The following is a 23,742-nucleotide window of genomic DNA, read 5'->3' on the forward strand; positions in this document are numbered from 1 at the left end:
CTCAAGACTTAGCTTAAAAACAACGTGGAACCAAACTGTGTTTTTAATTTTCCTCTTTGCCAGCCAAGTGATGCTAAGTTGAAACTTACGTGCTTTCTCAAGAATAAAAGAAGTGGTGTAATACGACAAGTGAGCTTCCACAAACTTTGGATTTATTACTTCCTGTACAGTTGCTGTCCTTCAAAGTGTGACTTTAGGGCAAAACTCTAAAAGCAAACAAAACCCCACCCCTGTACGAAGCAGTTCTCTTTACAAAGTATGAGCAACGTAAATGCCATCACTCCTCTGCTGCTTTCTGTTCCCACCCGACCACATTCAGCCAATTTAGTAGTTCCAGGTGCGAGCTGCGGGTCTGGTCTCTGATGGTGAAGGTTGGCCTTCCTGCCTCCTGCCTGCTTAGTGCCCAGCGTAACTGTGAACAACGCTGAAACTCGGGGATTCGCATGTTTTGACTTAAAACAGTCAGCTGTGGTGCAAAACAGGAACTAGTAAGTTACGGGTACGGAGGTGAATGTCTTATGTTTCACCAGCAAGGAATAAATCTGGACTCACCACGTCATGCACGGAGGAGCAGTTCCTTTCATATTAAGGCTTTTCTGGCAGTGCAGCTTGTGTTCCTGCACCCTTGTATTTCCTCACTGTTGTGGAGCTCCTTGAATAACTTTTCTGATCTAACCTAGAAAACTCTCAAAAAATCAACTCTTCCTCCTTCCAAACGTTTGTTCTTCTGTGAAGACCACACAACCAGCCTGGTCAGAGCTGAGGGGGTGACACAGCAGGGGCAGGAGGACAGGAAGCTCAGCATGGCTTTCTGTTGGAAAACTGCCATGGAAACGTGCTGGCAGAAGCTTAGCTTGTGCTTCAACATGGATTCAGGTATCTTTTACCTGAGCTGGGGATCCCGGGTAGCTGCAACTCATTAAGCCACTCTGGGAAGTCACTATAAAAATAGATCCTGTGTGTTCAGTAATAAAGGACGCTCCTGCCTACGCCCCCCTGACAGCCGGCGCTCAATACATCACTACAGCTGGTCTTGCTCTGCGTCCATCACTAGGAATGTATCTAAGATGTCTTTATCATTTAATTTGAAAGTGCCCCTCGGCAGGGACCCTCCAGCTGCTCACTGACCACAACTGTATTGCTTTAGAGTACCCGACTCAAAAGTGCGTATTTGCATGCTCTGCTGGGTATTCAAGCAACAGGTTCTGATGGTGCCCCAAAAGAAAAATCTCTTCTGTAAGTGCTGCACAGGTTAGCACAGAAGAAATATTTTACTTTCAGGTGGTGGGACAGTCTTGTTTGGAGAACTTCTACTCAACCAACCTTGAGCCTGCATCACAACCAACACCCCCTCTTGTCTGCTTAGCCCTTTACTTATTCTATATAAACAAGTACATTGAAATAGGCACAATTTATGATTCTGAAACATTTACATGTGTGGTACTACACGTTTTTTCTGTCTCATATGGGATTTTAAAATCCCATTATTTACAATGAAATCCACCGTTTTCCTTGTCATGCCACCTCTTTAGCTGATCAAAATGAAACCTGGGCCTTGGAAGACTGCAGAAATGACCCGGGCCCAGTACTGAACCCCAAACCGGTGTATGCTGTGAGCTGGTACAGGTTGCTGCTGTTGACTGTACTTCAGATTAGCACGGTGACTCCGTCTTTCTTTGAAGAAACAGATGTATCCCACTTATGCCACCAAGCCAAGTCTTGTAATCTTTGCCGACAGGAAGGAATGAATGATGAACACAATTGGTTTTGGACAGGAATGAAGGTCCAGTTGCTGAAAGTACAGAAAGAAATCAAGTTGAGAATGATTAGGTTAGATTACAGCTCAAATAAGCAATCATTTATGGAGTACTTGATTTGCTGCCTGGTATTTTCAACAGACTTCTATTAATAACAACCCTTTATTACAACGTATTGTCTTTTCTTTGCATACAGCTGCAAATATTTAAGTTACTAAAAAGTAAGTAATAAGCATCTTGAGAGCAGATGAGATCCTGGTGCCTCTGGGCTTGCATCCACCTGGGTAAGCAGCAGAAGACTGAGCCAGATGCTGCAAACAGTTTTCCAAGAGGTTCGACCTCACCATCTTTTCGGGCTCTGTTTCTGACCAGGGATGGTGGTGGCACTGCAGTGTGCAATAAATCTGTTGTTGGTCACTGCTGAAGCCAGGATACTGCACCTTCAGCTGATGCTGCGCGGTTGCTCCTCTGTTCACAGAGGTGGCAGCGAGACTGAACGGAGACTTTTTTCCACAGTCACGATTCAGATAATCTCACCGCACGCTTGCTAAGCATGATAGACTTGTCAGTGTGGGCAGCAGGTTCAACACTAGGTTCACCACCAAAACAAAACAGATTTGCCTTTCCATCAGTCATGCATCAACCTTACTGAGAGCTACTAACAAATTCCCTTTGGAAAGCCTGACAATAAGCAGTTTGCAGAGTGTATGTTATCAAAGGTGATGTGAAGAATTAAGCACTCCATGTGCTCAGGAACTGCTGAAAAAATCTGGCAGGAAAGATCATGTTAACATGCATAATTTATGGTAACTAAACTGCTTGTAGGAATAAGCACCTTATTTTTAGACATTGTGACAGCTAACTTAGAGGCCTAAGCAGACAGTTTGCACTACATCTGTAGTCTTCCATTTTTTTTCAGCAACTAGATGTTAAAAGATGTCTAAAACATAGCTTGTTGTCATAACATAAAGTCCCTGTGTGTCCATTGGAATTAATACTATCTCATTCTTAAGTTCTTCCATCTGCAATAATTTAAAAAGTGAAATGAATACATATAAAAATCTGGCTATGTAAACAACAATTTGTTCTTCTATTTAAAAAAACTTTCATCCCTCTTTGCATGGTTTTACCACTTTATCTCTCTTTTAAGTTTATCTCATTCTAAAGCCAGATTGCAATCCCAAGCACAAATACAGGCTGGGTGGAGAATGGTTCGAGAGCAGCCCTGAGGAGAAGGCCTTGGGGGTGTTGGTTGATGAGAAGCTCAACATGACCCGGCAACATGAGCTCGCAGCCGTGAAAGCCAACCATATCCTGGGCTGCACCAAAAGAAATGTGGCCAGCAGGTTGAGGGAGGTGGTTCTGCCCCTCTCCTCTGCTCTCGTGAGACCCCACCTGGAGTACTGCGTCCAGCTCTGGAGTCCCCAACATAAGAAGGACATGGTCCTGTTGGAGTGAGTCCAGAGGAGGGCCATGAAGATGATCAGGGGGCTGGAGCACCTCTCCTACGAGGAGACGGTGAGAGAGTTAGGGCTGTTCAGCCTGGAGAAGAGAAGGCTCCGGGGAGACCTTATAGCAGCTTTCCAGCATCTGAAGGGCGCCTACAAGAAAGCTGGAGAAGGACTTTTTACTAGGGCATGTAGTGATAGGACGAGGGACAATGGTTTCAAACTGGAAGAGGATAGATTTAGATTAGATATTAGGAAGAAATTTTTCACTCTGAGGGTGGTGAAGCACTGGAACGGTTTGCCCAGAGAAGCTGTGGATGCTCCATCCCTGGAGGTGTTCAAGGCCAGGCTGGATGTGGCCTTGGGCAACCTGGTCTAGTGGGAGGTGTCCCATGGCAGGGGGGTTGGAACTAGATGATCTTTAAGGTCCCCTCCAACCTAAGCCGTTCTATGATAGGCATGCTGAACTAGAAAGCACAGTGTCTAAATACTGCTACTGGAACCTGGTACTGTCCAGCTATTATTAGAATAGAATAATTTCAGCTGGAAGGGACCTAGAACGATCATCTAGCCTAACTTCCATTAGTGCTTCTCCACCCCCACAGCCTGAAGGACCACCAAAGAGATGGTAATGTGCATCTCTGCTAAATGCAGTACTTACAATTTCTCCATCCTTTCCTCCAAAGTCTAAATAAAGCATCCTTATCCCATCATCTGAGGACATTTTCAGTTTTTCGTAGGGATATTGTGCAATTGTCTTAGAGAAGGCACCATCTTGCGGTTCGGTTGTAAGAGAGAATCCATGCTCATAATGGATGGTCAGGCGGCACTCCTGGCTTTTATATGTGCAAGCTGAAGAAGGAAACAAAATTAAGACTTTAACACTCTTAAAAGCAACAACTTCCATTTGGCTGCAGATATCCACATCTCACATTTCTTCTCAACAGCATCTTGTGGAAACTAATCTTTCCTGAAAGTGGGCTAATCATGCTCTAACTGTAAACCTGCAGATTTGGAAAACCACCAGAAGCCGTTCTGTTGTGCAATGTCCAAGCAAGGATTATTAGTTATGGTGTAAACACACGGACTAAAATGGTGCTCAGCGGTAACAAAATTGATGTCAGTCCTTTCAGTTATTCACTGCTGTCTTCATACTGCAGCATACATCCACATGCCGACAAAAAAACAATCCACTGAAGTTTAAGAAGGCTCAGGCTGGCATTTCCTCCTTCCAAACCTTCACAAAGTCACAGCTACTCTTCTTACGTCTGACATACACAGCCAAAATCAATAAACGCAGCGCACAACGCGCAAGAAAATTAAACGCTGTAAAGGACTTCCCTAGAGTATTTTGACAAAGATGAAGATGCCCCTGAGTCCTCGTTAGTGTTGTGGTAATTGAAAAAGGGCCCAGATGATTGTACATGATAGCTACTGCAGCAGGAAATCTGCGTCTTCCCCTCTGCTCAGAAACATAGGCCAAGATCCAAATTAAAAAATTAAAAGAGTTTAGGTGTTCGCATCCCAAATTCCCTTTTCCAACAAATTCATGTGAACAATTCTGCCGAGAAGGAACCTCAGCAGTGGGATAAAAGCACTGCAATAAAAGAAGGGGCTGATGCCCTCCTGGTTTTGGAAAGAGAGTCATCAACATAACCAGGCTGAGGAGATGGACATGCCTTCAGGGTGGTTCCCACTGAAGATCCTGGTTGGTTTCCATGTCGGAGACCCTCGCAAAGCAGCCTGGGCTCCCTGCGAGTCACAGGTCAGGACAGGCTTCCCCGTGCTCAGCAGCACGTGGCTGTACCTACCCGATGGCTTCAGGAACTCCACTTTTGTCGTGGAGTGGATTTGTACTTTGGCTCTTGCTCTCACATTTTTAGGCAATAACGGGAGATAATACTGAATTTTAACAGCCCTGTCAACTGGAGAGTTAGTGGGGGAAGGACTCCCAAATTCTGGGGGTACTCAGGAAAAAGGTGCAGCCTCAAAGCCCCGGAGCCACCCCAGGCTAGCAGCTACCTGGCCAAGCGGGGCATCACTCCAGAACATCTGCAGCCGACCACTTTTGTTCCAGCTGATTTTGCATGTAGCGAAGTGCTGAAAAGTGACACCCTGATGTTCAGGGAGGGAAATGACTAGCTGTCAAAATGTGGGTATTGGACTAGTTTGTATCTTTTTTATTCTCACCATTTATTCTGGGTGAATAAATGACCAATTCACGCTTGTGAACGTGTCAATCCTCCTCTGCCTCCTCCCTCTGCAGGAGAAACTCCTGCCAGGCTCTCAGGGGTCTCCCAAGCCTCAGAAAAATGCTCTTTTCTGTGGGTTTCTCTGACAATTGCTCCTCCACGACACACAGCCCTACATGGCTGATTACAGACCTGTTTCTGAAACAACGTGCTAAAAACAAGATCAAAATTCAGAATGAAAGCAACTGTGTCACTGGCCACAGCTACCACACCAGCTGTGACTGGCTCAGAAACCAAGGGGGCAATATGTTATACCCATAGAACCCTAAATGCGTACATTTTTTGAAATGAATCACCTCTAGCCGAAGGAACTTGAACTACCCGTGAGTGTCACGAGGAGGTGTAGACCCGCGGCGCCGCAGGTGGTACTCACATGTGGTGATTTCCGTGATGAGCTCCGCAGAATTGTGGCAGCCCTGCACTACGCTCCTCGTCCACAGTGAGAGGTCTCGGCTAGTCTCCGTCCTGAACAGATGGGTTTCGATCCCTTGCCTTGTACCGGTACGGGTTGCAAAAGACAAATCCACCCCAGACTGCGGTGAGCCTTTTCCTGGGCCAGAATGGACCAACCTGCAATTGGATTTGAAAACACATCAGGGAACTATAAGGCTGACGCAGTGCACTGTGCCAAATTCCCCACCTGACCACAGCTCTGCTCTGTATGTTCCTAAATGCACATGGTTGGGAGCACGAGAACTCGCATCTCCTCTGTATTTGAGACTAAAGTGACTCCTAGTGACATGCAGAAGAGGGAAGGTCCAAAGCAGCGAGTACTGAAGCAGCCAAACATGCAGGTGATGATGGGGGTGTCCCAGAGGGCCCTAAATTCCTAACGAATTGTAGAAAACACCCATTTGTATGAGCAAAATAAATGATGGGTCTGTTGTGACGGGGTTTGGTGCACAGATAGAAGTCCTCGCTCGGATGAGGCAGCTGAATCTGACTTTCACCATCAGGCTGCAGTTGCCATAAAGCTTAAATGTCTGCAGACAAACTCAACGATAAATGCTGTCCGATAAAGTAATTAGTTCTGTAAAATATGCAGTTTCCCAAGTACTGTCTTGCGCATACTTCTCCCATAAAGAACCTGCAACACGCAAAATGCTGCAGCTATTTGCAATCTGAAATTCTCTCACATTTTGCTGCAATTAATGTGGGGTTTTTTTTGCCTGGCATCAACAGCTGATCTCCCATGCCCAGGAAAGGTTTGTTCACCTGGGCAAACACTAATTGCGGGGAATGTTTTTGAGCGAGAAGATCAACACCTCATAATATTTAGACTGTCCTTTTGGGTTTTTTTCCCTGCAGAAGTGTGGACAGTGAATACAGAATTTGCTCAGGGACATGACACTGATTCAGCTGAAAAGAATAATCCAGAGGAGCTTGTCACTTTGAGACCCCGGCACTAACCCTCCGAAGGAGCCACAAAATGAAACCAGGGAATTTCTTCCGAAAAGCTTATTTCTGTCTTGTGTCTCCTGTTTCATACTTCATATGAAACTGCAAAGTACATATGTAGCTTGGTAGTAGAATACTTGTGCTGAAGCATAAAACATTAGATTATACTAATCATCTACTGAATGCTAATTCACCCTCAAATTATTGTTTTGCAGCTGGCAGAATAGTTGCCTGATAGCTGACACTGGAGAAGTATGCCATCAAACAGACGGTATTTAATGGGGGGGGGGCAGAAAGGAAAGAAAAAGCACAACTTTAGTTTTTCGGTTATTGAAACACTAACCATAGGGCATCAGAAGTTTTCCCCAATTCCCTAGCAGTCCATGCTGATATTTGGGATGTGCATTGGGCTGAACAGATGCATCCCTGTTTCACACCCCACAAGATTTGTTCATGTTCAGGTTTGTGGTAACTTCCTTTGGATTTTGAGGATCAGCCTTGATTTCGTGGTCCCAGGAGGCCCCAGGAGGCAAGGGGTAGAGTATCCCGGGCAGAGCAGGCCTGCTCCTGTGTCTGGGCAGGAAAGCCTCGTCCAGAGAGGTGGCACCACTCTCTCCAAATGCTTTTTTTGCCCCCATAAGGGCTGCGTTAACACCCAGTTCAGTTTTGATACTCGGGGCCTCCAAACTGCACCTGGGCAGATTTTGCAGTCGGGGAGCCAGCGGCAAACAAACAGCACAAAACCTTTTATTCACTTTCATTTGGCGTGAGGAGGTGCAAACTGTGATGGGAAGCTGCATCCTGATTAATTAAGACAGGAGACCTGTCCCTGGCCAGTCCCCCAGGCAGAAGCAGGGCCACCGCGCTCACGCTGCCTGCTGCTACCAGGGGGGGCTGCGGGAAATCACATCAAGTTTGTCATTAAAAATAAAGCTATCCCATCTTCTCCCTGGGTCTTCCCTTCTCCTTTACACAGTGCTCATCAGCTGTGCTAAAAATGACTTTCTAATACTTGGGATACTGAATATGTGACAGACAGATGGTTCCAGTGTTTTATTTCCTTTCAAATCCCGCCCCCTCCCCCCCCATCTTCATGCTTTACCCACAGCACTGGCATTTTAGGTTTTTCAGCATATGAATAGAATGAAGATGTACTTTACAAATTAAAGTATTTGTACACATCCAACGTGAACCTTGTTTCTTACCTGCCTTCTCATTCACATTATCCCCTCATTATTAAAAATTCAGTCTCACTACTTCAAAATCATATTTAAAAATACGATTCCAGACCATGCCTTGGAAAATCATGCAGTCAGACATGAACTAGACAAATATGCAGGGGAACACTGGATAGTATTTATGTACCAGCTGTCAGCACTGATGGATTTGGGTACAAGTTAAAGGACTCGCAAGCTTTAATAAAGTGGCATTCACAAGCGCTACTTCATTTACATAAAAGATGTTTTATCATGAAGTCCATGAAAAACACCTTAAAAAGGCAAAAGAATAGTCTTAGAAACTTCACAGAAGGCTTCTCCTCACCCCCATCACTGACTGCAGAGGGGATTGTGTGCATGGTGCACCCTGCACCCCAGAGCCGAAAGGGCACCCCAGGGCTCTGGTAAGATTCACCCACAGTCCCTGAAGGTTACTGGGCTCCGTGGAGGTTTCTGAGATGTCTGTGAGCGCGCAGGAGCCCAAGCTCGCTTCTCCAGAGCAGCCAGAGCCGCAAGAGGGCAGAAGAAGGTTGGTCGCCATCAAGTGTGTCGGCACAGCATGTAGACAGCAGGCAGCGGCTGTGAAACGCAACTCTTGGCATGCTCCAGTGGGCCAGGGAGACACTTCTAATCTTCTCCAATTTCCCCCTTGTCTCACTATGTTTTGGGGACCTTTTTGGCAGTGATAGCGAGATGGGTACAGTCAACCGTGAAGTGCTGGTGCTGGGTGAGATGCACTTGGACCTGCTTCTCATCCAAATGCTATGAAAAGAGTTTCAACCATTTACTGTAACAGGAAAATCTAACGGGCTCTTCAAAAACAGTGAAACCAGCACGGACATTCAAAGCAAGTGTTCAGCTACTCATTTGAGATTTATCACAGAAGAGACCATGATACAAGCGCATCAACAGTCATGCAGCTCTGCCCTGTACAAATCCACTATCATCTGACCTTTTTTATGTCGAAACCACTCCCTACCCCTGACTTACCATTTGAAACTGGAATGGAATGGCTGTATTCTTTGGAACCCAATGCCCATGCTCTCAGTTCATCCAAGCTCTGCCCTGGAGGGAGCCACAACCACCCTCACTGCCCCGGGAAGACGAGCGGAGAACTTGCACAGCTTGCACGCCACCTCATACACCCTTCCTGGGTGTTTGGGGATCCCAGTGCTCCCCACCTGCCCCTCTCTCCACTTGCACAGACGACTAATCAGTGTCCAAACTCCTTCCCCGACTTTCCATGGTATTAACTATCAAACTGCTTTAATACTTTCTGATTACTGACCTCAGCTTCGCACAAAAGCTACTTACCTGATCTTTAATCACAGTCCAACATGGGCTGCTTTATTATTATTATTTTTTTCATTTCATATCTGGCTACAATAGATAATGCAATATGATTGCAAACATTTAAGACGTAATTACTTAAGCCCCGTTCCCATGCTAGAGGGAGGCACTGTTATTCAGGCATAAGGAAACACTGAAACAGAGATTATGACAAAAAGGTCCTTGGAGTCAGGGCTACGAGCCAGCTGCTGTGCCTCCTGGTGCAGAGATTTAAAGGAACAACTTAAATCTCCTGATCTCAGTTTTATTTGAGCTATTACTTATATTCCACACAAAGCTGGGAAAGACTGACTGGAAAATATTTTTAAGTCTTAATAGCATCCATAGGTTGAAGGCAAACTTATCAACAAACAGAAAGGGCATGCTGAAATTCTGCTGTTAAAATACTGTAAGAAGATTGTAATCCTTCTACCACTTTCCAATTTTCTTTGCTCATTATGTCTTGGGTAGATTAAGCATGACTCTGTACAGTATCTGGCACCGAAGTTTTTCAGTTTCAGCAGCTTTTCAAATATGCATTAGCTAAGCAAAAATGTTTTCCCAAGGACTCATAAAAATCTGAAAGATGGGAGCAGCCAAGATTACAACATGTGGTCTGCAAACTTTCCAGGTGAAAAGTTCTACATTGCACTGATCAATGCGCAGAGGGGATTAAAAAACCCATCACGAGGAGGGTAATCATTGACCGAGCACGAACACAGCAGTCAATACCAACAGCAAACCCTGTGCATTTTTTCGGTATAACTGTACTCAGTGTGACAGATCATAAAAGCAGAATCCTGCAGGGATTTAATCAAGAAATCCAAAACAGTAGGTGTAATGATTTAGGGAATCTGTCAATTTATGTAATCTTCTCATCCTGGGGATTCATGTATTTGTATGTATTCATCAGATTGCGACTCCATTCTGAACATCATGTTCTGTATATCTGCTGTCTTTTTAACAGAGTGTTAAATTCCCGGTGATACTAGTAAGAAATCACAGGGATGGGGCTGGAATAGTTCTCAGGAGGTCACCTGGCACATCTGCCTTCCCAGAGCAGGGCTAATTCTGCCAACACACTCCTGAGGGTTTACGGTGTTACCCGACTGTCAAAGTCCCCAGTGATGAGGATCACACACCTTCCTATAGAATCTAATCCAGTACCTCACTCACACACCAAGTTTTTCCCAGGACCTACCCTGAACCTCCCCTGCCACAAATGCAGCCAACTATGTCCTGTTGTATCCAGCAGGGACCTAGAGATCATGCTCCCCTGTCCTCTTCATTGTTTCTCATCTTCATACTTGAACGCTATTGACATATTTTCCATGGACTTCTCTAGATTAAACAACCAAGGAAGTATTAAGTATTCCCATACTGACAGTGTTTTCTAGGTCTTAGATTTGCATTGCTTTCTTGTAGACCTTCCACAGTGAACTGGTGTCTTTTTGGAAGTGCAATGCCTCACATGAAGGTGGTGTATCACCTGAGGCTTTACTCATGCTCTGTAGATTACTACATCTGTCCAACATGCAACACCTGCTATAACTCAACATGACTGTCTTTGTTTTCTCAACAACATAACACCATAGATCTAAGCAATTTCGCCACACTGCCCAGATGCTTCCTGGCAGAGTAACTATTTTGTCAGTCGTCCTCCACCTCAAACCAGTGCAGCTGATTATTCCCCAGCACTGAACTTTGTGCTTTTCCTTTCTGAACCACATCCCATGTTTCTTAGAGACCATTTTCCCAGTCCATAAAGACCCTTCAGCAGCCTGACACACATGTCGAGCAACTTCTCATTCCCCTCCAGCGTGAAGGCTGATGGTCCTCCACTCACACAGGAATCCCATCAGTCAGGGAGATGACTATCCCCCCCCAAGGCAAGCCAGTCTGCTACCAAATCTGAACTCCTGCAAAAAAGTACTTAAGTAACAGGCCCTCCAAGAAGCGGACTTAGATAGTTTGATCCAGTACATCGGTGGTCACTGATGACTGGGGCTGGTGATGCCCACCAAAGGGCTGTCTTGACATGTGACAACATGTGGGTAGGAAGGGGCAAGGTGCGTTGCAGGATCTTTGGTCACCTTAAGGAGGAGAATTTGGGTCCACGTACAAATGATACCCCCGAAGCAGCAGGGAAGAACTGAATCACCTTCTGCTGGGGCACTCTCTATCCACAAACTCTTAGTGGCCTTAGTGGCACACCTGGACACAGCCTCCGGCTCCAACACCTTACCCAGTTTTCATCGGGACTTGTCAACCCTCACCGCCACAACGTGCAGCAGGCTGCAAGCTGCAAAGCTCAAGGCTCTCACCTCACATTAGAGCAACACAGAGTGAGTCAGAAGCTGGCTTCCCGGGAAGCCTGAAAGCTCCATCATGGGTACGTAGACTGGGACAAAGCACCCATCAGCGTAATTCCCTGAGCTTATTTTTTTTTTTTTTTTAATATAATGATTTAGAAGCAAAGCCTCAGTTCATCTGGGGAGAGAACTGAGAGAGCAAGAACAGAAATTAACTAATGAGAGCGCAGTAAGAGACCCACTGCTTTTGGCCATGTGCTACCAGCCCTTCTGAATGAGAACCCATTGAAAATGGTATAATAGAGGCCTGTAGCAAAGCCAAAACAATGGAATAGCAGCTCTTTCTCAAGCCCTTTGACCATACTGGCAGAGAAATGTGATTAAGATTCACATCAAGAAGCACAGACATTTTCCACTGCATAAAGACAGCCATGGGAAAGCTCTCTCTGAATTAGTGTTGATGGGTACCTTCGAAATAATGCAGATAGTTATTTCCAACCCAGATTCAAAGATGTGTTTTCCAAGCTTACCATTTTAAGCTAAAAAAAAACCCCAGGAATTTGTTTCCTGGAGCAGGAACACAAGCTGTGCTGAAATTAAGTGTCTCCATCACACGTGCAAGTCCCCAAAAGCCCCAAACCGGTGGTGCAGAACTGCCACACCAGCACGTCCAACTCAGGGCAACAATTTCATGTTTTTCAGCCTGGAGTAGCGGCTGGAAATCTGAGTGCTTCTGCCAAGCCCTCAGGTCTGCACACTGAAATAGCAATCTCAGGAGATCGAGCTCTCGGCTTTTTCAGCACTCCTGCCTCGGGATGCAGGCCAAGTGGCCATGTCCATAATCCTTCTGGTGTGCTTCTGGCCATCAGCCTTGGCCAGAACTTGAAACAGAAGAGAAGTGAGGAGTTAAGCTGAGCATATCTGCCCATTGAAGAAGAATCTGCTTCTTAAACCACAACATTTCAAGTATGATATATAGCTGTGCACCAGCTATACCCGTTCCTGGCTGACTCAGCTATTCCCACCACTCTTGAAGCAGATGTAATAAAAAAGCACAGGTACCTGGTGGCTAGCAGGGGGTAGGTATGCAGAGGGCTGAACCAAGCTTCCTTCATCCGCGGCATGCTCTCATATATTAAGAGGTCTTTCTCCGTCAAGACCACTAACACTGGCTTCCAGTGCTTCTCGTTGTCTCCTGGCACCTGAAAAAGAGCAAAGTCTCAGTGAAACAACAAGAGACAAAGCTGCCATTGTGCAAAGCCTGACGATACGAGTATGTCGAGTCCTGGGTGAAATAACGAACAAAAGAGAGTTTTACTTCTTTGGCTTTTTGACATCTCCTCCCTTAATTTATAACCGGCTGCAGCAGAAAGGGAGTAAAGTGCAATGACATCTGCTGCTCTCGTTAGCACTGCCATTTCCAGCCCCCTGCGCAGCCTCCCCTTACCACAGGCTACTCCATGAATCCAGTAGTGGAAGAACACCGAGACAGAGCTGGCTGTTACTTACCTGTGGTATACATGAAAGGAGTTTAAATGTATATTTATAATGTGCACCATTCACGTGTAACTGGCGCATTAACCTGAGTGCTGGATGCTACTGCTGCGTTTAGGAGTGAAAAAAGCTGCAACATCATCACTATTAAAGAGTATCAGGTAGTAAAAAACAGTGGTTTGGCAGCAGATACTTTTTTCCTCAGCAGTTCACGTTTTCATTGCTTCTCCTTCCTTCATATCATTCTTTCAGTTTTACAAGTGCCAATTTGTACAGAGATCCAACCTAAACATGGGCTTGATCTGAAGCACTGACTCGGTGATAGATCTCCATCTACATTTCAGACCCATCTGGAGAAGACGTCTGAAGTCTGGGGCATCAGAGCCCTTTATTGACTGCAGAATCCAGACGTGGCATTATATTTTTCAGGTTAGACATGTGGTCATCCACAAGGCTACACAATTACTGTTATGGGGATCCTGGTTTTTACTTATTCTACTCTGGCAGCAGAGAAGTGTCTTAAAGTAGATGGGAATATGAAAGGGTCTTAGTTTCAAGTAAGAACGAAGCTCTTGTCTTTCACAGACAGATTCATCATTTTCCTTTTGGTGCACATAAAGAAAAAGAAACCCTGTTACGCAGTAACACTCACAGCCATGCTTTCAAACCCAAATGTCTCAGCTGGGTACTAACGGGAATAAAACAAATTCTGAGATTCACCAGAGAATATGGTTGTCTACACGATTCCTCATTAAAACCTTCTCCAGGAAAGAGAAGCAGTTGCCTATGCTGTTCTATGGTTGATGCCACAGGGCTCATCACTGGGTGGAGAAACACATAAAAAGGATCAATCAAAGGTTGGCCAGGCTGGGCATGGCACAGCCAGGAATGGGGATTCAGATCCTTAAGTACGACGTGATGGATTCGGATTGAGAACCACATTTGAAACACTTGTATTTTATATCAGGACAGGGTCCCACAAATTTCTAAAACTTTTAAGGACTTTCAAGACGGCTGTAAGATAGCTTCACACCACAACACCAAGGCAGATCTTAAACTAAGATTTTTGGAGTGCATAATTTTTAAAAGGTATTTTTCCTTCTGAATTAAGCTCTTCTAATAACCATATTCCTGTTTCAGCAGTATTTAAAGGTTTTAAAATCAGCTCATTGGCTGTTCATGTCTCTGTGTTAATCAACTTAAAGTCATAAATGGTTCATCCTTTTAATTTCTTTAGAAGTGTCAATACTTATTTACAATTTTCTTGTGGTGACAGTTTCTTGAAATGCAACCTTTCATTTTCAAATAGGGATGAATAGTGAAGCCGCATAATTAACACACCTGTTAATAGACTCCCGAAAGAATGCAAAATCCAGAGTTCTCACAGCCCATGTACCATGGAAATATTCGCATGAGCAAAAAGCATTCTCAGCTTCTTAATACCACAGTTATTAACTACAGTTAACATCCCAGTTCCTAGCATGGGAATATAGAAATAAATGTTACGGTTAATGTTAACATTTAATTTTTGAGCACCTGCCTGTGTTCTTTAACTAGAAGGATTTTAGTACGTACTTTTGAAGAATTCCAGAAAAGAAAAAGGAAAATAAATATGAAATCTCTCAAGGGATGAAAAAGCAGGATGTTCAGATCCTTAACCTGGAAGAGTAAACAGGCAGCATACTAGGCTCTTACTTCTTTTTCAGTGCTGTGGCCACAAGCAACCCAAAGACTATGGGAAGCTGCTCACAGCTTTTCTGCAGAACCATCCTGCCAGTGCAGCGTTTCCAATCACAAGCTTTGCTATCGGGTGGCTGGTCAGTCAGCCGTGACTCCAGAAAATTTGGGGAACCGCTGTTCCCTGTAACGCAACTAGAAGAAAGGGAATAAAACTCATTTTGCCAGCTGGTCCCACAACTATTTGCTGGACAGCCGTAAACATCAGAAGCCAGAATTTCCTGCACAGTGAAGCACACAGCTTTGCCCCAGTCCTTCCCAATAGCAGGGTGACTAGGGAGAAGATGTGGCATGGTCCTAAGATATTAAAGACTTTTTCTCAAGTATATATGACCTTATGCCACATCTCCTTGTAGGATGCATCCCCTATTTTAGGGTGTATACTGGGAAGGGGAGAGAGGAGAACGAAGTTTGCCTGTGTCCTGTTAAGAAGCCCTCCCCAGTAAGAAGGGCCATGCCATACACACACTTCTAATCACATTTTTTAAATCTCACTGGGACCTTAGCCGTCTCACCGGTAAGGAATGCTGGTGTAAGCAATACTGCTGCTATTTCAGACCTGAAGAGGATTTGTGTGCCTGAAAGCTTGTCTGTTTCTTTCCAACTGTAACAGCTGATCTAATAAAAGATACTGCCTTTCCTTAAAAACCTGGAATTGCATTACTGTTCCCTGATTTCGTTGGGGCTTGGATGAGGCTTTAATAGCTGATGCTGTGCTGTTCAACAGGCAGTTGGCACTTCTGGAAGGTGTCAAAGAGAACACGCTATCCCGTAAATGGTAATAGCGAATTTTACAAAGGAAGAAGAGAGGCTGCAAATATACCACTAGCCTACGGGGCACGTTCAGAACAAATCAGCATAGGAAATTAATCCAGATCAAGCAAGTGTCATACCAAGCATGAGTATAATAGCAAATCACAAAACAAAAGCAAAAAGCATGTTGCTTACAGGCAGCTGAGTAACGGATTTGTTCAAATTTTAACGGTTTTAAAATCTGACGTATCACAAACAGAACATGAAATACTTCTCTAAGAATCCATTTAAGTATAATTTGAGATACATTTGAGAAGCACCCTTTCAGACGACAGTTAGTGCCAGCTTCTTAGTCAGAATTTTGCAGAAATCTAGCACTTGTGCTACAGTTTCTTTGTTCCCGTTCCCACTTGCACACATACAATTCAAAGTGCATTGATATGTGTTGCAGACAAGTAAAATCGCCACCCACTCGAAAAAAAACTTTTCCAACTCAACCCCTTTTCAAAGTTAAAAATGTTAGATCAAATCTAGGTGAATTAGAGAAAAGAAAAATCAGTACTCCTCAAACCTCCCACCGCAATAAAATGAATCAGCACATTTTTGGCTGGTCTTCTGGGCACTGTTCAGGTAACTCCAAGCAACAGGCACCAATGCCCCCTCTCCATGCTCACCTCATCTCAGCTGAGGTCACTGCTCAGCTGGTGAAATTCCACTTCAAGACAATGGAGCTGTAAATGTTTATACCAGAAGCAAACTTGTTTTTTTTCCCTTTCCTAGACACACTGTGCCTCTAGATCAAAGTCTTCAAGTACAAACCTGAAAAGGGAGAACATATTCTAACAAAAACACCCCGAGTGTGGTGAAACATCCTTTTTGCTACTCGCAAAGCTCTTTGCTCCTCATATACTCACCCCATGAAGTGCAAACCCCACTTTTTCCCATATGCACCTCTCTGGTTTTTCTTTCCAAAGTCAGAAAATATTTCCTGTATAGCAGGGATGAAACTTGTGTACAACAAGGTGATGACTGGGCCTGGGCTCACACCAGAGGAGACCTGTGTTCACGTCTTGCTCAGCCACAGCCTTCCTCTGCAAAGTCAGTCTAAATGCTCTGTGTACAGACACCGCGGTCCCTGCCAGGACGGCAAGTGCTGCTGTAACACGCACAGTACAGAGTATAGACATAAATGTGAAGGAGGACAAGAAGTGCCAAGGATGGCCGCTGTGTTTCAGCAGAGAGGAGACTTGCCCATCAGCCTTTGGCTCACACAAGAGCAGAAGTGCTTCGATGCAGAGAGCAGACGGCTCACACAGCGTTAGGACACACCAGATCCCACCACACTGGGGATGCGCCTGAGCTCTCTCTGCTTCTGGATGCCTTTGCATCGGTGGGGCAGCATCGGTCCAGGCTTTGGTTTAGGGCCAGACCTGCGGTCTGAAAGACTGACTCTGCAAATAACAACATAGCAAGCTCAACGCCACCTGTATGACTGCTCCTGCTGGTTTTCTGGCAACTGCTCGTGTGCTTAAGGCCACTGCTTGCAATGTGCCCTTAAAGAGTAACTCCTCTGATATGTAGCAAACAATATCTCAAAGAGGAGCCAGCTTGTTTTTCCTGTAGGTGATGGGGACCTCTGGCCCCTTTAATGGGTGTCACAGCTTCCAAATCTTTAATAGTTTTCACATATAATTAGTTGCCGTAAAGACAACGGGCATCTCAGTGGAGATAAATCCTTTTAAAAACCATTTGTCCCTTTGTTCTTTCATCTGCCAGGTCTCCTTTTCATAAAGTTTTTCTTTGAATTTCAGTTATTCATCCACTTCATGCTGCCAGGAATGGATGAAAGAATACTTTTAATCTATGAGGCTCACAGATAATTAAATTAGAGGCCTCAGTCTTCTCTGGAAAGCTGTTTTGTATTTTCATTAACTCAAAAGGGACATTTCAATTACATTCCCTGGTTAGTAAACAAATTATATATTGCCAGCAGACTCCACTGCAGCAAATATCCAAAACGTGGCCTTTCAGAGAATTGCTGTGAATGTAGCAAGTTTACGATTACAGTAAGTGGTTCAACCCCCTTTCCCATCACCCCCTCCCAAATCCCGGAGCTATACTATCCCCTCACACAGAGCACAGGAGGAGCAACCAAGAAAGAATCTTCTGAAACTTTTTTCTTGTTATTTTCCCTCCTCCCTCACTTTAAATCTCTCCGTGCTGACAAGAGCCAGCTTTGACGCAGGCTGGGATATGTTCTGCTACGTATTTCTTGCCTTCTCATTGTCTTTTGATGAAGGGCTACATCCATGTTCTGAATAAATTTGATTCATTTACAGAAACCTACTTGTCAGTTCCTGAAAATAACAGCTTGGACTGCAAGGATTTTTGCAGCGATGCAGAAATACATCATGCAAACCCCAGCGTCTGCAACAACGCTGGTACTTCTGTCAGCTCATTTGATGGAAGGCAATTTGCAATGCAGGAGTGGGTGTAAGTGACAGCCGTAGGCAGGGGATATCAACACCTCCCACGCCACACGCGGATGAGATGCGTTTCGCTGCTAAACTTTGTAGTTTTAAACAGGAAATAATGTGCACATTGTTTAAGGGGGAAAAAAAAGCTAATGAAAATGTGTCTGCTGCTTTTGTTCTTCTCTCTCTCTGACCTCAGTGACGGCTCAAAGGTGGCTTGTGCCATTATCAGATCTGGATTACAGTCAGTGCACACAACAAAATCTCCCAAAGCGCACAATATTGCCTCCTGTGAGCAGCGAGCAAGCCATGCACATGCTTGGCTGTGGTGCCACTGCTGTGCGAGCAGCCAGAGCCACACAGGTCAAGTGGGAACCACAGCGGGGACCACACTGATCCCCCTCTTGCGCTCTCCTGAGCGGAGCTCGGGGGTACCCTGGCAGCTGCAGTTACGGGCACTGCTCAGTATGGACAGGACACCCATTCTCAAGACAGGTCTGTTCAAGGCTGAACTCCTGCTAAACAACCTTTAAAATGACAAGACACAAGCCAACTTTTGTCAAAAGTAACACAGTAAACCACGTCAGCATGGCAATATGTTCAAGGCAATGTCCTGACTCTCTGGACTAATAAAATTTTCAAAAAGCTCTGGCTCATATCCAAATACCTCTAAATGTCAAGAGAAGCACCTCAGTCCTCTGTACTCCCTCCCACAAGAATGGCAAGTGATCTGAGACCTTCCCTACCACCAAACAAGAATGCCCAATCCCAGTTTTGTAGTGAAGATTTGCTCCAGTGCTCAGTGAAGACAACCAGAGTGTTTCTAATGACTGTTTAGGTTTTGGACCAGGGCTTGGTGGTGGTGGGAAACAAGCCTGAGGGCTGTATGCCTCCCACGCTACAGAGAAGATGAAGCCAAATTCTTCTTGGAGGTGCAGAGTGAGAGGATGGGATTCAATACCCGCAAGTTGAAATAAGGGAAATTCTGATTTGATACTCAGAGAAACTTTTTCACTGTGTCGTGGTGGTCAAACGCTGGAATTGACTGTGAAACATCCACCCCTCGAGATACTCACAACATGAACTGGGCAAAGCCCTAAGCAAGCTGGTCTAGTTGGCTCCACTTAGAGCCGGGGGGTTGAACCACAAGAACTCCCTTCCAACCTATATTACTCCATGAGTCTATGAAGCACTGGAAAAAATTAAAGCAGTCCAGATTTGGATCAGATCATTTAGGTCGCCCCTAAGTTAAAGTTGCTTGTATAATTATGCCATACACATGTAGTTTTTCATGCATATCTGTTGCATGAATGCAGTGGTCATATAAAATGGTTATTGCAGCTTAAGGGTTTGCAGGATGATTTCTAGTTACCTTGTACCTGAAATCATTTAGAGCTCTATAAAATGTGTATCCTCGATCCTTCTGACTTGGTAGCATTTAACACCCTGGATTTCCTTTGCAGTAGATTCCTTGCAAAACATAAGGAATGTAAGGGAAAACGCAGAAAACGCAGCATCATATAAACTTCATTCACTGTACGACATACCTTAAGTAAAAATATATTTCACAACTGCATGAAAAAAACTTAGAACCCTGACGTGTTCTCTTTCTTCTCCTGATCCACAGGTCCACAGAAACTGGTTAACTAATCCAACTCCAGGGGACTCAAAAAGGAAAACAAAAATTGTAATTCATTTATTTTAGAAACTTCTATCATGACTACAGATCATTTTGCTATGCATGAAGTGGAAATTTGAAGGTCTATAAGTAAGAGCTCTTTTGCAGTGAGACAGGAGAAGGATTTTCTGCTAATGTCAGGAATCTTTCCAGGGAAAAGCAAACAGGCACTATGCACCAGAGATGGTAAATGCCCCACACCAATTGTTAAAGACGCTGATTGCTTTTCATCTTAGAGAAGGTGAAAGGAACTCCATTGTGTTTTAATAAGTATTCTGACGCTTTTTGGGTAAAACACATTTTCTTCTACAGCACCTTCTTCAGACCATGAGAGCACTGTCTGAAATTAAGTAGTGGTAATTTATGATAGCAAGGCTTTGTGAACAGCAAAGGTCCACTGCTGAAAAGATACAGTGTTGATCTAAATGATTTCTGTAGAAAAACCTGCACTTTGCTATCTAGTTTTTTGGTGTTCCTTTTTTTTTCCTTTTTATTGCTTCTCAGAAATTGCCAGGGGAAAGCAGAGAAGGGAAGAGGACATTTCATCACTCAAGGGCTGCAGGACAGAAGACCTGCCCGAGCTGTAAGTCGCAAGGAGAGAGACAGAAGGCAAGTCGGACACCTGGGAAGGTCAGAACAGCCCAGCTGGCACCGGCAACTGGGGCTGATCAAGAGATAGTGGACAGGCCAGCTACAGTTCAACTGACTTTCAAAGCCAGTTTGATTGGGTACAAACCTGTGCTGGAAGAGGTCTCATTTCAAGTATTGCTCATAAAGGAGACACAGGGGAAGGAGGAAAAAAGGGAAGGAAAGACCATTAACCTCAGGCTTTTCTAATCAGTTATACTGATTGAACAAATGAACGGAAAGCCTGAAGAATGAAGGTGAGCACAAAGCTGCTATATAAAACGAAAACCTGTGCAAAAGTGGAGGCAATCACAACTACCTACCTCTGTGACCTACCAGCACCTGTGTTCCACCCAGCAATCTCTCCCTTCCAGTACACTCACACACCACACATTCAGGGTAAAAGTGAAGATGCTACTAGCAGACACCTTTGCATGCCTTGTGTGTTGATGCATTTTGAGTACGTGAGGCTTATCTACGGGATGTCTGGGCTCTTCAGAATGCAAGTGAGGGTGGCTGTAAATTTCCTTTCTGAAACATGTCTCACGAACATATCACAGAAAGGTTGGAGGTAGCAACTGTCTGAAGTTTAATAAATATTTAAATAAAAATCATAGAATTAAAATGTGGGATGAACTGTACTTCTAAGACACAGATCAGTTCTAGGAGAGATGAGCAGCTGTGCTGTCTCCAAAATAAACACTGGACCTCAAAGCAAAATAATCCTAGTAATGAGGGAAAATCACTGAACTTCCCTTTAAAATGCAGCAGTCCCCTTCCTCCAGTAAGCCAAGCTTGCCCTAGGAAACAGTAAGGACCATGGCATGGTCTTGTATATTCCCCTTCAGTTCATGGAGCTGTTTTGCACATCAGGGTCAGCCCCAGAAGAAAAGGGATCATACCTGTGAATGGCTTTGAGATAGAGGCCAGAAAAGAGATGAGGAGCTTTGTAAGCTCTACCACATCTCCTGTGCAACTGCTCAAGAACAGACACTGTTACTCAGTGGTGGGGAAAACCAGTTTCCCCTAGGTATGCTCCAGGATACCGAGAGCAACCCCTGCTCTCTGCTATGCCCTGCAGGGTGCTGTGGAGTTTTGCTGTGCGCAGAGTTTTCTGTTTAAGCCAAGGTGAAGCATTTTATGAGGGAGTTCATCATCATCAGCGGGGTATAATGGTAATTGTACAGGAGCAGAATCAATGTAAAGACACCAGAGTTTCAACTCACTATCTCTAAGGAGTCTATAATTCATAATTGAATCTGACTTCAGCTGATCAAGTGGGTACCAGATTTGGATAAATGAGTAATAATACCCATTACACCTCAAAAGATACACACATCTCATCTTTCAATTCAGTAAAAGTGCATGGATTTCTAATCATCAGCTCAAGAACACTTGTCAACAGTGCCCAATCAAACGTGAATGCTGGAGGAGGAGTTTTGATTTGAAAGCAGCTTGCAGTTTTAATGATGGCTTAAACATGTAAAATGCCATTTTAAATTATTACAGTGTCTGTTTGGTGAAGGACAGGTAATCATCAATGTCTACTTTAAAACTGTAGTAACTGAAATCTGTCCCAGAAGATGTTCTGTGTCTTTTTCTATCACATCGTCTTTCCTAATATTCAGTCTCAGAAATAATGGTCCATCATGACTGGTACCTTTTGAAGACTGACAGATTTGACTACTTTACTCAAGGGTCATTATAAATCACAGGTGCTGGAAGAAAAAATAGTAGGGGAGCAATACGGAAAGAACAAGATGTTTCCTTGTCATTGTTATTATGTTGTCTCAAGGACAGTCCAGAATACTGTGTCATTTCAGTCTATTGTGTCATTGATCAATATTCAGTAATACTGATGAACTGCAATGCAACTAACGACCTCAAAACAAATGAGTGAATTCACTACACGCCTGGCACAAAAATTTATTATCTTCAAAAAACACTGATAAAATCTATATGTTATGCTTTATCAACTGGTACTTTGAACATGCTGAGAAATATTTGGAAGCCTTACTGAAAAAGCAAAAATTCGAGTAGAATCCTTAGTAATTTGGCTTATTTTTGAAAAAATGTGGAGCAGCCACAGGTTTCTGAAAAGTTGGGTGAAAATTAGGCATAATTTGGAATCCAAACCTACTTATTTAGATGCCTAAGTAAAGATTTATCAACACAAACTTCCTATATTTGTCTTTTATTTATTTATGTATTTATTTATTTACCTGCTTGTCATTTTCAATGACATTCAATTATCTGAGACCAGATAATTGGAAAAGGGCAAACCAACTGGAAAAGGGCAAACATAACCCCTATTTTAAAAAAGGGAAAGAAGGAAGACCCAGGGAACTACAGGCCAGTCAGTCTCACCTCTGTGCCGGGCAAGATCATGGAGCAGATCCTCCTGGAAACTCTGCTGAGGTACATAGAAAACAAGGAGGTGATTGGTGACAGCCAACATGGCTTCACCAAGGGCAAGTCATGCCTGACAAATTTGGTGGCTTTCTATGAAGGGGTTACAGTGGCAGTGGACAAGGGAAGATCAACAGATGTCATCTACCTGGGCTTGTGCAAAGCATTTGACATCGTCCCACACGATATCCTGGCCTCTAAATTGAAGAGACATGGATTCGACAAATGGACTACTTGGTGGATAAAGAACTGGCTGGACGGTTGCACTCAAAGAGTTGCGGTCAACGGCTCGATGGCCAAATGGAGAGCAGTGATGAGTGGCGTTCCTCAGGGGTCGGTCGGTACTGGGACCTGTACTATTCAACATTTTTGTCACAGACATGGACAGTGGGGTCGAGTGTACCCTCAGCAAGTTTGTCGATGATACCAAGCTGTTTGGTGAGGTAGACATGCTGGAGGGGAGGGATGCCATCCGGAGGGACCTGGACAGGCTGGAGAGGTGGACCCAAGCCAACCTCATGCAGTTCAACAAGGCCAAGTGCAAGGTCCTACATCTGGGTCGGGGCAATCCCAAACACAAAAACAAGCTCGGTGGGGTATGGCTGGAGAGCAGCCCTGAGGAGAAGGACCTGGGTGTGCTGATTGACCAGAAGCTCAGCATGAGTCAACAATGTGCAATCGCAGTCCAGAACGCCAACTGTATCCTGGGCTGCATCAGAAGAACTGTGGCCAGCAGGGCGAGGGAGGGGATTCTGCCCCTCTACTCCACTCTCGTGAGACCCCACCTGGAGTACTGCGTCCAGCTCTGGAGTCCTCAACATAAGAAAGACATGGACCTGCTGGAGCGTGTCCAGAGG

General features: G+C 44.5%; 1 protein-coding gene across 1 annotated transcript in view; it reads right to left on the bottom strand.

The window, feature by feature from the left end:
* Positions 1–1,364: 1,364 nt before the first annotated feature.
* Positions 1,365–23,742, bottom strand: part of SNTB1 (syntrophin, beta 1 (dystrophin-associated protein A1, 59kDa, basic component 1)) — a 57,104-nt gene continuing 34,726 nt past the window's right edge. Inside the window, exons 4-7 of the mRNA XM_009881038.1 lie at positions 12,776–12,915; positions 5,831–6,027; positions 3,867–4,057; positions 1,365–1,792 (exon numbers count right to left, since the gene is read on the bottom strand). Coding sequence (XP_009879340.1) covers positions 1,700–1,792; positions 3,867–4,057; positions 5,831–6,027; positions 12,776–12,915 — 621 coding nt within the window. The 3' untranslated portion in view covers positions 1,365–1,699. The remainder of the gene's footprint in view (positions 1,793–3,866; positions 4,058–5,830; positions 6,028–12,775; positions 12,916–23,742) is intronic.

The sequence above is a fragment of the Charadrius vociferus genome, unplaced genomic scaffold, assembly GCF_000708025.1.
Source record: "Charadrius vociferus isolate BGI_N301 unplaced genomic scaffold, ASM70802v2 scaffold2, whole genome shotgun sequence".
Lineage (NCBI taxonomy): Eukaryota > Metazoa > Chordata > Aves > Charadriiformes > Charadriidae > Charadrius > Charadrius vociferus.